The 18,542-nt window shown below is 24.2% G+C and overlaps 3 protein-coding genes across 3 annotated transcripts in view; 2 read left to right on the top strand and 1 right to left on the bottom strand.

Moving 5' to 3' along the window:
* Window positions 1-18,542, top strand: part of LOC126904957 (chaoptin-like) — a 200,470-nt gene that overhangs the window by 57,818 nt on the left and 124,110 nt on the right. The window contains exon 3 of the mRNA XM_050684362.1: window positions 16,355-16,394. The gene's annotated coding sequence lies outside the window, so the exon portion shown is untranslated. The remainder of the gene's footprint in view (window positions 1-16,354; window positions 16,395-18,542) is intronic.
* Window positions 1,142-17,193, bottom strand: LOC126905712 (uncharacterized). Its single transcript, XM_050685692.1, has 2 exons — window positions 16,949-17,193; window positions 1,142-2,096 (listed from the first exon to the last, which is right to left on the bottom strand). Exon 2 carries the CDS (start codon window positions 2,030-2,032, stop codon window positions 1,406-1,408), a length of 627 nt encoding a protein of 208 aa, XP_050541649.1. The 5' UTR covers window positions 2,033-2,096; window positions 16,949-17,193; the 3' UTR covers window positions 1,142-1,405.
* On the top strand, window positions 2,518-10,385 carry LOC126905707 (uncharacterized). The gene is made up of 3 exons (XM_050685687.1): window positions 2,518-2,535; window positions 5,451-5,620; window positions 9,343-10,385. The coding sequence occupies exons 2-3, from the start codon at window positions 5,515-5,517 to the stop codon at window positions 9,978-9,980; spliced, it is 744 nt and encodes a 247-aa protein (XP_050541644.1). The 5' UTR covers window positions 2,518-2,535; window positions 5,451-5,514; the 3' UTR covers window positions 9,981-10,385.

The following is an 18,542-nucleotide window of genomic DNA, read 5'->3' as shown; positions in this document are numbered from 1 at the left end:
GAATTATATTTTAACATTGCCCTTTTACAATAATATTTAATCATGAAAAAATTGCTCACTCATTTATTAAATATTCCTCGATACTTGTCTGAGATATGTTAAATAAAATGTAAGTTTGAGAACTGTACACTTTCTACCAAAATAATATAAATTGTATTTATTTTTTTATTTCCCTCTGTAACTGAAGTTATATTTTGATTGTGAAGTATTATTCTTTTTTTTTTTTTAATTTTTTTCAAAAAATCACAAATTGTATTTAGTTGAAGACATTGCCCGTAAAAATTGAAAAAACTTCACTAGTTCCCTATAAATGGCCCACAATATCAAAAATATTACGATTTTTAAAATTGTTAAATTTTACATTTTTTTCTTCAATTTTTTTTTGCACTCGGGGTATGAAGTTCAAACCCCTTCAGATTGAATAATTTTTTTTGCATTTTTTTTTTTAATTCTTTTTTGAGATGGAAAAAAATCAATAATATTAAATGATATTCAATGAATATCATGGATCTCAACATTATAGTCTCCCCTCGTTATAAGGAATTTCTTATTCATAATTAAATATTTTACTATATGGTTTTTGTGTGTGCCATTAATTTTTTTCAGCTCTCACGTGACTAATACATCCAAAAAAGATGATTTTAATCATATTGTATTTATAATCACCAAGTATTGGAAAAGTTCTTTGAATTCCAGAAATTTAGATAAATATCTCAAAATTATGGTACTGTAAAAAATAGTTGTTTCAAAAAAAAAATTTTTAATTAATCATCATTAAATTAGTTGGAGTATAAAATTTGTTTTTATATTGAATTAAACAGCAAAATCGTATCACTAAAATGTAAAATTTTTTAATGTTCATAGATTATTTATACTTTACTAAACCAAATTATTACGCTAATTTCAAGTCTGAAACTAGATTTTTTTCTATAACCTCTTTTTTGAAATTATTACTGATTAGAAAAAAATTATTTATACATGAAAAAATTACATCAAGTTATTATAAATTTTTAATATGTTAAAAATAATGCATACAAAATTTCAATTCAAAACGTAATTTTTAACTTATTTTTTTTTGATTATTTAAAGTTTATTTTTATAAATATTCATAGTTAATAAAATACTATTTTTACATAAAAATTACAAAATCCTGAAAGATTTCATAAATTGTTGTACAAAAAGTTAAAAAGTTTGCAAATTGTTATCGTTAAATTTAAGATTTTATGAGATATTTTTAGACTGATATATAAGCATGATCTTATTTTTGAATAATGATATTTTGATTTACTGAAAAACAAAACAGTCAATGTACTTCAAAAATTAAAAAAAATTATACATAAACGCACTTATATATATTGAAAATCAAAAAAGGTACACGAGATTTTTTTATCCGCAATCTCTTGTTTTAAACAAACCCAAAATCCTTGCAAAACATCTGAACACCTTCTTCAACTTTTTCTTTTAAGTCAAGATATAAGTCATCTTTGTCCTCATAAATAAGATTTTCTAATTGGTCTATGTATTCATCTATGAATGGATAATAAATTGGTATATTATTATGTTGAAATAGTCTTATTTTGGCTAAAAAAAATTGATCGTTTACATCATATAAGTTTTTTAATACAGATAATAAATCATCTGAGCTTTTTAACTCCACGTAATTTTTAATATGTATGAATTTATTCATTTCGTTGTAATATTTTATGTTATAATTAATAAAATTATCTTTACGATTATTAAATTCAAAATAATCCAGCCCCTTAAGCATGCATTGTGATAAGGGATCAAAAACCTTAATCATTTGTGTTAACTTTGTGTATTCAGTTAATAAAAACTCAGAACTTCCTGTTTCATCATCAAACATATCTAGGCATATAATACAAAAATAACTATATATGTGTATTTGTAATAATCCATATAAGTTACTTAGTACATATGTGACCTTGGGTTTTATATCATTATCATTGTATTCATCATCAAGTGCTTGTTGAAGTATATTTTTATCATATTCGCCATTAGGAAGTATTTTCATTAATTATGTCCAACCGGAGTATTTTAGTATTTCCGTTATTTTTCTTTCGTCTTTCACCGAATCACTGAAACACGAAAAACTACAATAAAGATAAGTGAGTAATACAAAAAATATCAATCCAATTAAATTCATTATCAATTACACGAAGTTAATCNTACAAAAAATATCAATCCAATTAAATTCATTATCAATTACACGAAGTTAATCAAAGATACACGATTTATTTTAATAGTCTCAAACGTTGTAGGTATAATGTCTGAACATTTTTATCAAAATATATAAAAAAAATTGAATTATTTGTACACGTTATTAGAACATGACAAAACATATTGGTAATTTAAAACGTATTTTTAATATAATAGACATTTGTATTGACAAATCATAAATAATATATTTACCGCATTATTTTGACGGTGCTAAATTTAGATTAAACAGTTAATACCAAAGAAAATTAGTTATAATAAATAATTAATAAAATGAATTTTTTTCTCATTTACTGATAGGCAAGTATATATTTTCAATATTACGTTATTTTTTTGTTTAGTCGTAATCGATATCTTAACTATTAATAGAAGTACATGGTAGTTCATAGAATTCTACACTATTAACCTATTTTTTTTATCTTTTAAAGATGATTTTTATGAAATTTTATAGTTAATCAAGTACGATTTATGTATAAAAATCACAAAATTCTGAAAGATTTAATAAATAGTTGTAAAAAAAGTTAAACTTTATTATTAGCTCAACTTCCAAATTTTGTAGCATTAAATAGAATTTTTTTGGAGAAATAAAAAATTGTATTTTTAAGATTAATGTATGGTATAGTTACTATTAACTGTAAATTTATAAGGAAAACTCAAAATTTCGTAAGTCATTATTTTTTTGTATTTTTATTGTAATAAATCATTTAAATAGAAGTCTTAGTAATCATTTTTAAGTATCTCTTGGTGTTTAATTAGATGCTATAATTGAAATATTCAGAACTATTTTTGGTATAGTTATATCCTATAGTATTATACAATATACTGATATTCAAAAATATTCCGTACCTAGTTACACCATTTTTTTCGTCCGCTGCTCTATTGTTGAATTTATTTTGAATATATTTTTTATATGTTAACAGACGTTTTAACTTATTATTAATAATAATAAAATTATATAAAAATATAATCAAAATCAATAGAAATTTGGAAAAAAATTGTTTTTTATTTAATCGTTTTTCTATATTTAAATACTGGTTTTTTGCTAATTAGTAATTACTTAAAAAATTATGAGTAATAAAAAAAAATCTAATTGAAAATTTGAAATTATTGCAAAATATTGGTTTAGAAAAGTATATTATTTATACTAATGAAAATTTTCCGTATAGTTATATCTTATAGTATTATATAATATACTGATATACAAAAATATTCTGTGCTTAGTTTCATCATTGTTTTCGTCCGATGTTCTGTTGTTGAATTTAATTTTAACCAATATTTTAGCTTTGATGTGAAGTTGAGAAGGTGTTAATTGTACTATGATATGTTTATTTAATTTTTAGTATCTATCACTACTTTTTCTCAGCTCTCACTGAATCTTTTTTCCTCAAAGATACGTCAAAAATTACAAATCGTAACTAGTAGAAGACATTTTCTTCAAAAATTGAAAACATTTTCCTCGTTCCCCGTAAATGGGGAAATCTCCATCAAAATTACAAATTTAAAAATCGCTAATATTCCACAATTTTTCAATTTATTTGTACTTAAGACTGCCATAACTTTATCAAATATGAACAAATTATTATAATTTTTTATAAATGCAAATTTACTTTACCTATCATTTGATATATTTTTTTTATAAATTTGACCCTTTACCTTCTCACAGAAGGGGATTGAAAATGACAACATTTTTACAAAAAATTAACATTTTTAACTTAACTTTTGAAAGTGATCCGGAAAGTCTGACACTATTATATATATCTTAAATTAAAGCTTATGTAATATACTTTATTATGGAAAAAAAAAATTCGGACTTTTGTCTTCACGGCGAAGACTACCGTATGCTATTTTTGTTATAAAATTCTTGATTTTATATTTTACATTTTTAACTTTATAATTCTTTTTTATATTTTTAACTTTATAACGCTATAACTTTTTGAAAAATGTATGGATCAATACAGTTATTTTATGAGAAATAATATTTATATACCTCTTTATTTTTTTTTTAAATCGGACTAAATCCCTTTATACAGGGGGGGTTCAAATCTTAAAAATGCATATAGAAAGTAGAACTTTTTCAAGCTAATTTTTGAAAGTGTTCCGGAAATACTGACACTTTTACATACATCTTAATAAGCTTATGTAATATACTTTAATATCAGAAAAAAAATATTCGGACTTTAATTTGTCGTCATGGTGAAAATAGACATCAAAGTTATTTGATGTCAGTTTAGTTATTAAAACAAAGTTGTCTAGGTATTCGTTAATTTATTTTTGTCTTGTAAATTGTAGTTAAAAAAGAAAATACAACTTTTGTGTAAAAATTGGAAAATTCAGAAAAATTATAGTAAAAAAATTATTCAAACATTTTTTAAAAAGTTATTGTTATAATTATTATTATTATAAATTTTTATTATAATTTCCATTGGCATCAATCAGGGATGGTGATTAAAAAGCAAGTCTCTGTAATGGTTTTTTTCGAAATATTTATTTTGGCTTTATTCTTTATCATATTTTGAAAAATATTTTTAAAAAAGGCAATTTTCGGATTTTGGTACATTTTAAAGTGTTATTTAAAGTAGTTTAGGGACCACAACCCCACACCAAAAATATTTAAATTGAAACTTTTTTTGTACATCTTTTACTTAAAATTTTTATATACTATCCGTAGTCCATAGAACCTTCTAATTTTCGTTTTAAGTATTGTTATCTTTTAATATAATAATAATTGAAGTTTTAAAATATTGTGACATTATTCCAGTCAAGTTTACGATTTTTTTCGGAAAGGGTCCTAAATATTAAGTAGATATCTAAATAATCTAAATATCTGTAGATTAAAAAAATATTAATTTTTAAATTTTTTATTATAACTATTATTTTCTTGGATAGATATATTTATTGTTTAATTTTAATTTAGAACCACTCAAATAATGTGGAAAATATATTATTTATTATTTGTCAATATAAATGTCTATTATATTAGAACTACGTGTTAAATTACTAATATATTTTTGTCATGTTCTAAAAATGTGAACACATAATACAATTTTTCTTATATATATAGATAAACATTTTCAGACCTAATACCCACAACGTTTTAGACTATTAAAAAAAGTTTTATATCTTTGATTAACTTTCGTGTTACTGAAAATGAATTTACTTAGGTTGATATTTCTTGTATTGCTAGCTTATCTTTACGTTAGTCTTTCGTTTTCCAGTGGATTGGTGAATGACAAAATAAAAATAACGGACTTACTAAAAAACCCGGGTTGGAAAAATTTAATGAATGAACTGCCTGATGACAACTATGAAAAAATTACACTTCAAGAAGCATTTAATGATGATGTGGATGAATATGAGAGAATATTTAACGCCGGGTATGTACTAGGTAATCTTTATGGAACACTGCAAACTGAAATATATCAATTTTACCATGCTATATCCTATGAATGTATTGAAAAAAATAATTATAATGTTGAATTTATATTAACTGAATTCAGAAAGTTAGCAAAAATGATTTATATGTTTGATCCTTTACTACAATGTATGAATAAAGCGCTGACTTCTTTTGAATCTAATAGACCTGTTTATAAAATACTGAGTGACAACATAATTAAATACAAAGAAATTAATGAATTTTTACTTGAAAGTAATCTTCAGAATTTAAAAAATGAAAGTTCAAATTATGCATCAGATATTTTAAACAAATTTATAGAGTATAAATGGTATTATTATAACTTATTGGCTCAAGGAGTAGAGGAGATAAATCCCTTAAACAAACTTGCAGAGATACACGAATATCATTTCGGGCTTATATGTCAATACGATAAAATCGATGATTCAAATTATCGTCCATTCGTCATGGAGTACATTAATCAATTAAAAAATCTTTCTAATCATAAAAAAAAGTTATATCCTGACCCGAATCATGTTAACATTAGAAAAAAAGTTGAAGAAGGTGTTCAGATGTTTTGCAAGGATTTTGGGTTTGATTTTGAAGAAGAAATTGGGAATAATGAAAACTAGTGAATTTTTTTTGTTTTTCAATATATATAAGTTCGTTTACCTATACTTTTGAAAAATTTCGAAGTATCTTGTCTGTATTTTATTTCGGTGAATTATTATTCAAAAATTATAATTTTTATTCATTTTTTCTAGTTTTACAAATCTTAGCTTTATGAATATGTATTTTATGTATTTTAATGTATATAAGTGCGTTTACCTATACTTTTTTAAACATTTTAAAGTACCTTGTTTTTATTCTGTTTCGATGAAACAAACAATCATTATTCAAAAATTAAAATTTTTTCTAATTTTTCCTAATTTTACAAATCTTTACTTTATATATATATGTATAAATGATTATTTCATGTATTATATTATATTTATAATTGTTCTGAATACTTTTAATTTATTTAAAAATAAATGTACCTTATAAAATGTCACTAATTTTCTTTATTTATACATACACTTTTGAATAACATCAGATTTATTTTAAAAGAAGTGAATTTGAAGGTTTTTTAAAAACTTTAAAATATAATGCAAATATATACTAAAAGAACCCATAAAATTGTAATAATATTCATCTTAAAAAAAATTTTATATGTTAAAAAGTATTTATGACATTATATTTTTTTGTTTGTTTAAAGGTATATGTTTTTCTCAAATTATCTTAATAGATTTTTTGTTTAACTTTTATAACTTAAAAGGGCGTAAACTATATTTTTTCTTATGACAACATACATAAGTAATAAATGTTGCTATTTCCAAAAATAAGCTAGTATATTATGTAACATAATTAACTAATTTATTTATTAGATAATGATAATAATAAGAAACTGATTGGTCGACAACAACTTTTGAACTAATAGTTCAGTAGTTAAGAAGATTTTAAAATAAATATTGTTCTTTTTTTTGTGGTATATGAGTGGTGAATAATAAATGGTTCACGCTGTATACATATATGCTATAGCATATATTTATTCAGGTATAGTTGGGTATATATTGGGCAGAGAGATGTGAAGATGCTTGGGGCAAGATNTATTTTAGCTTTGATGTGAAGTTGAGAAGGTGTTAATTGTACTATGATATGTTTATTTAATTTTTAGTATCTATCACTACTTTTTCTCAGCTCTCACTGAATCTTTTTTCCTCAAAGATACGTCAAAAATTACAAATCGTAACTAGTAGAAGACATTTTCTTCAAAAATTGAAAACATTTTCCTCGTTCCCCGTAAATGGGGAAATCTCCATCAAAATTACAAATTTAAAAATCGCTAATATTCCACAATTTTTCAATTTATTTTTACTTAAGACTGCCATAACTTTTTCAAATATGAACAAATTATTATAATTTTTTATAAATGCAAATTTACTTTACCTATCATTTGATATATTTTTTTTATAAATTTGACCCTTTACCTTCTCACAGAAGGGGATTAAAAATGACAACATTTTTACAAAAAATTAACATTTTCAACTTAACTTTTGAAAGTGATCCGGAAAGTCTGACACTATTATATATATCTTAAATTAAAGCTAATGTAATATACTTTATTATGGAAAAAAAAAATACGGACTTTTGTCTTCACGGCGAAGACTACCGTATGCTATTTTTGTTATAAAATTCTTGATTTTATATTTTACATTTTTAACTTTTTGAAAAATGTATGGATCAATACAGTTATTTTATGAGAAATAATATTTATATACCTCTTTATTTTTTTTTTAAATCGGACTAAATCCCTTTATACAGGGGGGGTTCAAATCTTAAAAATGCATATAGAAAGTAGAACTTTTTCAAGCTAATTTTTGAAAGTGTTCCGGAAATACTGACACTTTTACATACATCTTAATAAGCTTATGTAATATACTTTAATATCAGAAAAAAAATATTCGGACTTTAATTTGTCGTCATGGTGAAAATAGACATCAAAGTTATTTGATGTCAGTTTAGTTATTAAAACAAAGTTGTCTAGGTATTCGTTAATTTATTTTTGTCTTGTAAATTGTAGTTAAAAAAGAAAATACAACTTTTGTGTAAAAATTGGAAAATTCAGAAAAATTATAGTAAAAAAATTATTCAAACATTTTTTAAAAAGTTATTGTTATAATTATTATTATTATAAATTTTTATTATAATTTCCATTGGCATCAATCAGGGATGGTGATTAAAAAGCAAGTCTCTGTAATGGTTTTTTTCGAAATATTTATTTTGGCTTTATTCTTTATCATATTTTGAAAAATATTTTTAAAAAAGGCAATTTTCGGATTTTGGTACATTTTAAAGTGTTATTTAAAGTAGTTTAGGGACCACAACCCCACACCAAAAATATTTAAATTGAAACTTTTTTTGTACATCTTTTACTTAAAATTTTTATATACTATCCGTAGTCCATAGAACCTTCTAATTTTCGTTTTAAGTATTGTTATCTTTTAATATAATAATAATTGAAGTTTTAAAATATTGTGACATTATTCCAGTCAAGTTTACGATTTTTTTCGGAAAGGGTCCTAAATATTAAGTAGATATCTAAATAATCTAAATATCTGTAGATTAAAAAAATATTAATTTTTAAATTTTTTATTATAACTATTATTTTCTTGGATAGATATATTTATTGTTTAATTTTAATTTAGAACCACTCAAATAATGTGGAAAATATATTATTTATTATTTGTCAATATAAATGTCTATTATATTAGAACTACGTGTTAAATTACTAATATATTTTTGTCATGTTCTAAAAATGTGAACACATAATACAATTTTTCTTATATATATAGATAAACATTTTCAGACCTAATACCCACAACGTTTTAGACTATTAAAAAAAGTTTTATATCTTTGATTAACTTTCGTGTTACTGAGAATGAATTTACTTAGGTTGATATTTCTTGTATTGCTAACTTATCTTTACGTTAGTCTTTCGTTTTCCAGTGGATTGGTGAATGACAAAATAAAAATAACGGACTTACTAAAAAACCCGGGTTGGAAAAATTTAATGAATGCACTGCCTGATGACAAATATGAAAAAATTACACTTCAAGACGCATTTAATGATGATGTGGATGAATATGAGAGAATATTTAACGCCGGGTATGTACTAGGTAATCTTTATGGAACACTACAAATTGAAATATATCAATTTTACCATGCTATATCCTATGAATGTATTGCAAAAAATAATTATAATGTTGAATTTATATTAACTGAATTCAGAAAGTTAGAAAAAATGATTAATATGTTTGATCCTTTACTACAATGTATGAATAAAGCGCTGACTTCTTTTAAATCTAAGAGACCTGTTTATAAAATACTGAGTGACAACATAATTAAATACAAAGAAATTAATGATTTCTTACTTGAAAGTAATCTTCAGAATTTAAAAAATGAAAGTTCAAATTATGCATCAGATGTTTTAAACAAATTTATAGAGTATAAATGGTATTATTATAACTTATTGGCTCAAGGAGTCGAGGAGATAAATCCCTTAAACAAACTTGCAGAGATAAACGAATATCATTTCGGGATTATATGTAAAGACGATAAAATCAATGATTCAAATTATCGTCCATTCGTCATGGAGTACATTAATCAATTTGAAAATCTTTCTAATCATAAAAAAAAGTTATATCCTGACCCGAATCATGTTAACATGAGAAAAAAAGTTGAAGAAGGTGTTCAGATGTTTTGCAAGGATTTTGGGTTTGATTTTGAAGAAGAAATTGGGAATAATGAAAACTAGTGAATTTTTTTTGTTTTTCAATATATATAAGTTCGTTTACCTATACTTTTGAAAAATTTCGAAGTATCTTGTCTGTATTTTATTTCGGTGAATTATTATTCAAAAATTATAATTTTTATTCATTTTTTCTAGTTTTACAAATCTTAGCTTTATGAATATGTATTTTATGTATTTTAATGTATATAAGTGCGTTTACCTATACTTTTTTAAACATTTTAAAGTACCTTGTTTTTATTCTGTTTCGATGAAACAAACAATCATTATTCAAAAATTAAAATTTTTTCTAATTTTTCCTAATTTTACAAATCTTTACTTTATATATATATGTATAAATGATTATTTCATGTATTATATTATATTTATAATTGTTCTGAATACTTTTAATTTATTTAAAAATAAATGTACCTTATAAAATGTCACTAATTTTCTTTATTTATACATACACTTTTGAATAACATCAGATTTATTTTAAAAGAAGTGAATTTGTAGGTTTTTTAAAAACTTTAAAATATAATGCAAATATGTACTAAAAGAACCCATAAAATTGTAATAATATTCATCTTAAAAAAAATTTTATATGTTAAAAAGTATTTATGACATTATATTTTTTTGTTTGTTTAAAGGTATATGTTTTTCTCAAATTATCTTAATAGATTTTTTGTTTAACTTTTATAACTTAAAAGGGCGTAAACTATATTTTTTCTTATGACAACATACATAAGTAATAAATGTTGCTATTTCCAAAAATAAGCTAGTATATTATGTAACATAATTAACTAATTTATTTATTAGATAATGATAATAATAAGAAACTGATTGGTCGACAACAACTTTTGAACTAATAGTTCAGTAGTTAAGAAGATTTTAAAATAAATATTGTTCTTTTTTTTGTGGTATATGAGTGGTGAATAATAAATGGTTCACGCTGTATACATATATGCTATAGCATATATTTATTCAGGTATAGTTGGGTATATATTGGGCAGAGAGATGTGAAGATGCTTGGGGCAAGATAATTGCCTTGAATTAAAAAAATATAGTGATAAAATTGATATATTAACAAAATATTGACAATTTTTTCGTATAATTTCAATAAAATTAGTTAATGAAAAAAAAAAAAATTTTTAGGAGAATTCTTTCGGAGGTCATTAGGTTTGTTTTCTTTTTTTAATATTTTACCAAGATTATAATCAAAATAATTTTGCTTTTTCAAAAACTTTTACCTTATCTAATAAGTTAGTTGACTTAAATCTAATTATTATCAAAAATTTGTAAGGTTAATACATACAATACAATACATTAATAATAATACATACCGAAAGTATTATTAAATGGATTTTAAAACTGTAACTAATCTTAAAATTTGATAATTTAAAGTTTAAGTTCAATTAATGATTCGTAGGAGGTCACATAATATATTTGGTTTCTGTAATAATTTTTTCAACGATGTATATGTGCTAAGTTTCTAGAAATAAGAAAAATTGCCAAAAAATGAAATTATTTCGGTTCCTAGCCCTGATTTTTACTCTCTATTTTATTTTTAACTATTAGATAGACCAATTAAAAAATGTATAATACATCTAGAACTCCTTAAGGAGGTAGAAGATGACTGTTTCATAATTGATGAATACATAGATATTTTATTTTTTAAACATAACCTAAATAAACTGTAATATGTCAATTGTTCATCCCACCTGTTATTGTTTTTTGAAAGAAAAATTTTCAGTGTTTATTCAAACTATAGATTCATGATAAAGAAATGTGATAATTATGAAAGTTAGAATATTTCAACGGAAAATTTGTTTTAAAATGAATCACTCTAATAATATTACCTTAGTAAAATATGTTTAACAAAATTAAAGGGGTTGAACAGGCAAAAGTAAAGAGTAAGTTTAGATCGTCAGTCACAAACTAGACGTAACAATGACAACCCTTTTTCCTTTGAATAGATATCAACGGCAGTGACCGAAACGACCAAGACACTGAGATGATATTTATAAAATTCGTAGAATATTTACGGTCCAAAGAATCGCAAAAGGACGGCATTGTGTGTCATGTGTATGCATATAAACAGAATTGTGACATACCAGCCAGAAGTGCTCATAATAAAAGTTCAATGGAAGTTTTCGAGCGGCAAAAGATACTTATTAGTAGTTATCAGTTGGTGTGCTTTTACTTTTGTGAAGTATTATCACTCACTAAGACTAACGACATAAGATAATACAGACAAAATATTTAATTTACCCGACAATCCGTTTAAAAGAGATAGCCAAAACATTTTACCAAAACACCTCGGTCGACCTTTCAAATCCTTTACACTTCATTTCAAAATTGCTCTTAACATAGTGAGAAAATGTTAACAATTTACGCATTTTGCTAAAAGGTTTCAGTAAACTAAAAACTTAATTAAAAAAAAAATTAATACTTGAGATCATCTCAATATTTTTATTAATAATGAACTATTGTTTTACAGAAATTTTTATTACCAAACAAATATATTAAGTGAATATATTTTAATAGAGTGTTCAGTAAATAATTAAACGGGTTAATTGTTACAAAAGTTCAGAACAATAGAAACTCGTTTCATTACTTACTAAACATTGTATATATTCTCAAACAAATATCTAAAAACGTGATATTTTTTAATATTACGTTCTAAAAAAACTGTTAGTTTCATTTTATTTTCTGGTTGTTTATAATAAAATAATTGATTTTATTTTTGACAGCGAACAATCTTTTTTTTTTTCAAACTATTGACTTAAATCAATTCGATTATGAAATTGTGTTATGTTCCAAGTTAATATTTACGAGTTTTATTTATGTAGAATTTTACATATTGTGCTTAGACAATTTTATGAGACATACATTCTGTAAAATTTATTTATAACTTAACAACTCATATGTACACTTTTTGTCGTCACAAAATTGTTTGTATTTTAACATTTATTTTTATTTTCTTATATTTTTTTTATGATATTTAAACGATAAAATAATGTGAACTATATTATGCTATTTTGATTTTTGACTCGAAAGAAAACATAATACCTTTGGAAAATGAGAACATATTAAACAGTAATTTTTTTGTTATTTATGACTTGTGTTAAACACGTGTTTAAAAAATATCAAGTAAAATTAACAATGTTAACTAACCTTAGTATTATAGATTAATTTATGGTCTTACGATGCATTAATTTCGTCTGTTGGTGAAACTTGAAAGTTTTGAAAGTGTACAGACCTTAAAGTTGTCTGCAGTGGAAGAGTATGGCAATGATATTATAGTATTAGAAAGCTGCTAAGGCTTACCTGTTGTGTAATTAGATAGGATCAAAACTGCCATTACATTAACCGTCATCACTTTTGAAATACCTCAAATTACTCTGAATTATATTATTTCATTTCTAAGCATCAGTTTTCAAGTTTAAATAATAGTTATACACTATATAATTATTATATAAACAAGAAAATGTACATAGTATACAATTATTATATAAATATGAAAATCGGCACGTGTTATTCCTTGTGTTTACTATATATTATATAGTAAACGCAAGTAAAAAAGTGCCAAGTCTTTAAGTCAACCTTAACTGAGGATAATTATTCACTTCATGTACATAAGTAAGTGTACTTGTTAAAGTGTCAAGTGAATCATTTATATTACACTATTATATTGACACTCAAGTCAACAACCTTGAAAACTTATAATTGCATGTCATGATCAGTAATAATATTCATCGTTGAATATTATTATAATAATGTTCGAGACATTAAGGATATACTCTTATTATAACTAAAGCGCGGAATTATATGCATTTATACATTTTGATAAGTTATTCTGAACACACAATTAGCCGGTACAAATTTGTATTAATTGACTTGGAAAGTTAGTAATATGTTTTTACCGATATTAAAGTTTTGGGGGTATTAAGGTGGTTAATTTACCCATAAAACAAACAATTTTTCTACGCTAATATTTAATCCAACGACAAAGTTGCACGAATTTGGGACACTTCAAAATGGGTCAAACAAAATTTGTAAATATATATAATTCTGCGATCTAATTAGAACAGTGAGCACAGCAGGAGGCGAAGAAATAGAATGCAAAACTTTGTTAGAGCCGACTGAATAAACGGAGTTAGAAAGTTTTTAAATTTAACAAAGGGACGTGTTACTTCACTTTTTTTTTTCTAGTTAATTGTAAGTTATAACAAAGAAGATATTTCTAGTCATATATGAAAAAAATGTTCATATTCAAAAAGAGGTGAAAAAGAAAAATTTCTTTTCGAGAACTTTTCATTTAAAATTTTATCTAACAAACTACAAAAGTTGATCCTAAATAATGTTTTCTATATTTAAGTTCTAAAACTGAGTTTTTTTTTATGACTTTTCAAAAAATTTTCAATGATAAATAATTTTGTATATTTATTAAATTATATTCGTTTTTAAAGAGACTATTCCACTAATTTAATAATTTTTAATAATAATAATAGTATACTTTTCCATTGAAATTGTTTGTAACAATAAATAATTTATTGCTACTATGACAATTTGCGATAGGAAATTTATGAATTTCATTTCTTTAATATGTATACACATGTGTATATTACTTTCAGCATATCGTATTGCTTTATCATACTGTTTATATAACCGGAACTTGAAAGTTCGTGTATAGTTGTTTTGTGATAAAAACCATATATATCATCGTATAATATATGCACTTAATTAATATTTATTTAAAATTACTTAAGTCATGGATTACTTTTAATCGTAAATAATAGTAATAGAAATGGAAATGCAATAGATCCTTATTGTTCAAAAGTTATGTGTGTAGCCGGCAAAGTTACACATAGCTCGAATTGGCATCACCCCTTTTCAGTGTAGTGACAACAATCGTGTCCGGCACCTTACGAGCACTACGTCGGTGTACGCGATTGAAGTCGTACCGCATCTCTTGAGTCTGATGACTCGTGGCCAGTGAGCTGGCGTGGTTTTAATTTGTTACATTGTTTTTTGGTTGGTATTGGCCTGTTTAGGTGACAACCAACGCTTTATATTACCAGTTACTTGCTATTACTCGAGTGCTCAACGGAAATAGAGCAGCGGAGGTTGACATTCCATACGCAAAAGGAACAATTAACTCGGGAAGCGTTTTGGCAGTCGATTCAACGTTAATTGCACTATGGATAGCTGATGGCTGGGTGATGTTTCGATTTTGTTTGTTTTTTTTTTTACTATTACTATTCTAATGTTAATATATTGATATATTAAATATTTATTAGTTTGTCTATATATATATATGTATAATAAAATTACTGTTTATAATTGATATTATACGATTGTTAGGTGAAACCCCCCNATATTAAATATTTATTAGTTTGTCTATATATATATGTATAATAAAATTACTGTTTAGAATTGATATTATACGATTGTCAGGTGAAACCCCGCNTATAATTGATATTATACGATTGTTAGGTGAAACCCCCCGATCCGTCATTTATGTTAAGATAATTAACTTAACGTTAAAAGTATAAAGTGGTGAAATAATTTACTCTGGGAATTGTAAGTTTCATATCTATATATTTTTACACTTATAACTTCAAATTAATAAAATTTTAGTTACTTGCAGTTTATTGAATAACTTATAGGAATATTAAAACAAATTATTATTACAAGATAGTGAATAGCCAGATTATTTTTTAACTAAAAATAAAATTATTGTCATGTTATCAGAATACCGCAATTGTATGAAGTATGATTAATTAATATTAACCTCGTTTTGTTAATTATTTTCCTGACAAACGATAAGGAAAAAAAATTCCTTAATTTTCTTCTTTTTTTTTTTGCCGCTTTTATATTCTGTAGACTTAATAAAAAATTCATCTAGTCCAAATAGATAGAAATTTTACTAATAAACTTAATCTTATAAGCATTTAAAAATTACTATAATGTAAACAATTTTGACTAATCCAAAAACTATGAATTTAAACCAATCATAAAACATTGTATTCCATATAAAAATATGTTTATGTGATATTTTTGATAATAATATAATGTTTATAGCATATTATGATGATTTTTCTTTTGACGAATTAAACATGTTTGACATTTATAAATGGCTAATATGTATTTTAATTATACAATCAAAAAAACAATGCACTTTTTATTTTCTATCTAGTTAAATTTTGGGAACAGAAATTTAGTTTTTATTGAGAGTTATTAAAGTTGTCTACTTAAAGAATATGAGTTTTATGTAGTTTGATATTTGTACTTTACAGTATAATGGGAAAAAGTTTTTAATAGCGAATTTTATTACTTTTGACTTACCCTAAAATATACCAATTTATTCTAAGATAAAGCTTATTTTTATGTTTCAGATGTATAATTGAATGACAATCAGATATTCAAATTAAAAATGTAAGTATGCATATTCATATCGATAATATTTAAAAATTGAGTTTTGTGTTCTGTAAATACTTGACTTATAAAATTAATAACGTAATAATGTTATTGAAGTTTAAATTTATATTAAGCTCGAAATATTATATAACTGAGTGTATAAATGGTCTATTATAATTATAGAATATTTATATTTTCAACGATATTTTTAAGAACTGAACTGTATAAAAGACTATTAAAAAAATGAAAAACGGCAAATTACAAGTGTCTTAGGTTTTATAAATATTTTATTTCTCTGATACTCTGTGTAGCCGTTTGGGCTGTTTTAAAAAATTCAACCCAAATAAAAGAGAATAAAACTCCGCCGTACGGTTTATTAGGGGAAATTAATAATCAATAAAAATTGATTATTAATTCTCATTAATTTAAATTTGCCAAAAAAAAATATTTTTTGTTAACACAAAATAAACTTGTTCAGTTTAATAAATGCAACTAAATAGTCAAATACAAACAACCGAATCTTTTATTACTGAATTAAATAATCAAGAAATATAACCATCCATATTACTTACATTCAGTTCTGCAAAGGTGCTTGAACCATTTGAACTACAATTTATAAAAGTGATATGCTACCTGCAGTCGTACTATAATAATGTTCTAACCCAATGAAAATAAAACAGAATACAACTACATGAATCTACAATAATAATATGAACAGTGTATTTTAAAACGAAACTTGAACAAAGTTTTTACTAATTCATATAAAAAAACAAAAACCAACTTAACTTAACCTGTATATTTTTACAAGTACATATATTTTTTTTGTTTAATAAAAAACGACCGAGCAAAACAGGCCGCTGATAAGGCGTCCTAACAGCTGATTGCGGCCCATCAGCTGACCACACCCATACATTCAAACACTACTAGTGCAGCTCTCACGCTCTGGCGCGAACACTCTCAATAATTTGAATTTGAATATCTTTTAAAATAAAAAATTATCAAAAGTGGATAATAACAATTGACTTATTTTCCTTATATTAATTACTTTCCTTAGAAAGCACTAAAATTATTTAGTTTATTGAACTAAATCAACTAAGAAGATGTTTGATGTTACAATAGCTAATGACTGCAATTTATGATAGACACATTTTTAAAAATTCTTCTTATGTTAGTTCTTATTATTTATATTATTCATTCTAATACAGTCTTTAATCATCTATTTGTAGTTACATTTTTAAGTTACATTATAGATTAAAAATATATTTTGCGTTCACAAATGTTGTTGGATACACATCGATCGAATATGCTGTCAAGAAAATGTGTTTTTTGATTATTCATGTTATCGTTGTGTTACATCGAGTTGTTGTCGGTTTTTCTCTCTATGTTACCATTGTCGCAGTCATCTTAACGCTTCTTCTGATATAAGCTCTATGGTGTTTTGCGAGTAGTTTTTGTATTTGTTTTACTGTAAAAAGAAAATATCACCTTTGCGATTGTCGTATCCTGTGCGCTAAGTTTATCGCCGTTGGGTCTATATATTTTCTGAGATACATCACAATACCTTTGACAGCATATTGTACACTTTGGTCAGCTATTTGCATTCGACTTCAATTGATCCTTTCAATATTCAACATTATCATCAGCCGTTTCATTTAGCAGATAAGTATAATGCTTGTTCATTTATCTTTCTAAGACTCACTTGTATAATTTATTATTTGTTTATATCATCGCCTTTGTGGCATTAGTATTAAGTGTCCCCCCTATCCACATTGGTGTATATAAGATTTTATATTTATTATATAATACATTTAATTTGTATAATTATATCTCGTGAAATTCATTCTACATTCAAACATACAGTCCACTCATCTTATTCTTTATCCTCGACATAGCTAAAACTTAAGACAAAACAAAACCACGAACGTTAACGAACCCGCGTGAATACCACCGGGCGCTGCGTTCAAATAAATTTAATAGAAAATTTTATAGAGTTTATAAGTATTAATATAAAATAAATAAATTGTTAATCTGTAAATAGAATTAAAACTATTATGAAAAGTTTAAGATATATTAATAGTTAAAATGAATATAAAATAATATTTGTGCTTCATATAAAGAATATCATTAAAAAGTTAAAACTAAATTTAAAAAGTTTTCTTTTTTATT

This window comes from Daktulosphaira vitifoliae, unplaced genomic scaffold (genome assembly GCF_025091365.1).
Source record: "Daktulosphaira vitifoliae isolate Bord-2020 unplaced genomic scaffold, ASM2509136v1 Scaffold_4, whole genome shotgun sequence".
NCBI lineage: Eukaryota > Metazoa > Arthropoda > Insecta > Hemiptera > Phylloxeridae > Daktulosphaira > Daktulosphaira vitifoliae.
Note: the sequence above shows the minus strand (reverse complement) of the source record. Positions and strands in the feature narration are given on the sequence as shown.

What these genes read in the sequence shown, in the direction of transcription:
- LOC126905707 (XM_050685687.1), top strand. Translation starts at nt 5,515, where the DNA reads ATGAATGAACTGCCTGATGACAACTATGAAAAAATTACACTTCAAGAA. An exon ending in TAACGCCGGGTATGTACTAG is followed by an intron (nt 5,621 to 9,342) that starts GTAATCTTTATG and finishes GGTATGTACTAG; the next exon opens with GTAATCTTTATGGAACACTA.
- LOC126905712 (XM_050685692.1), bottom strand. Translation starts at nt 2,032, where the DNA reads ATGAAAATACTTCCTAATGGCGAATATGATAAAAATATACTTCAACAA.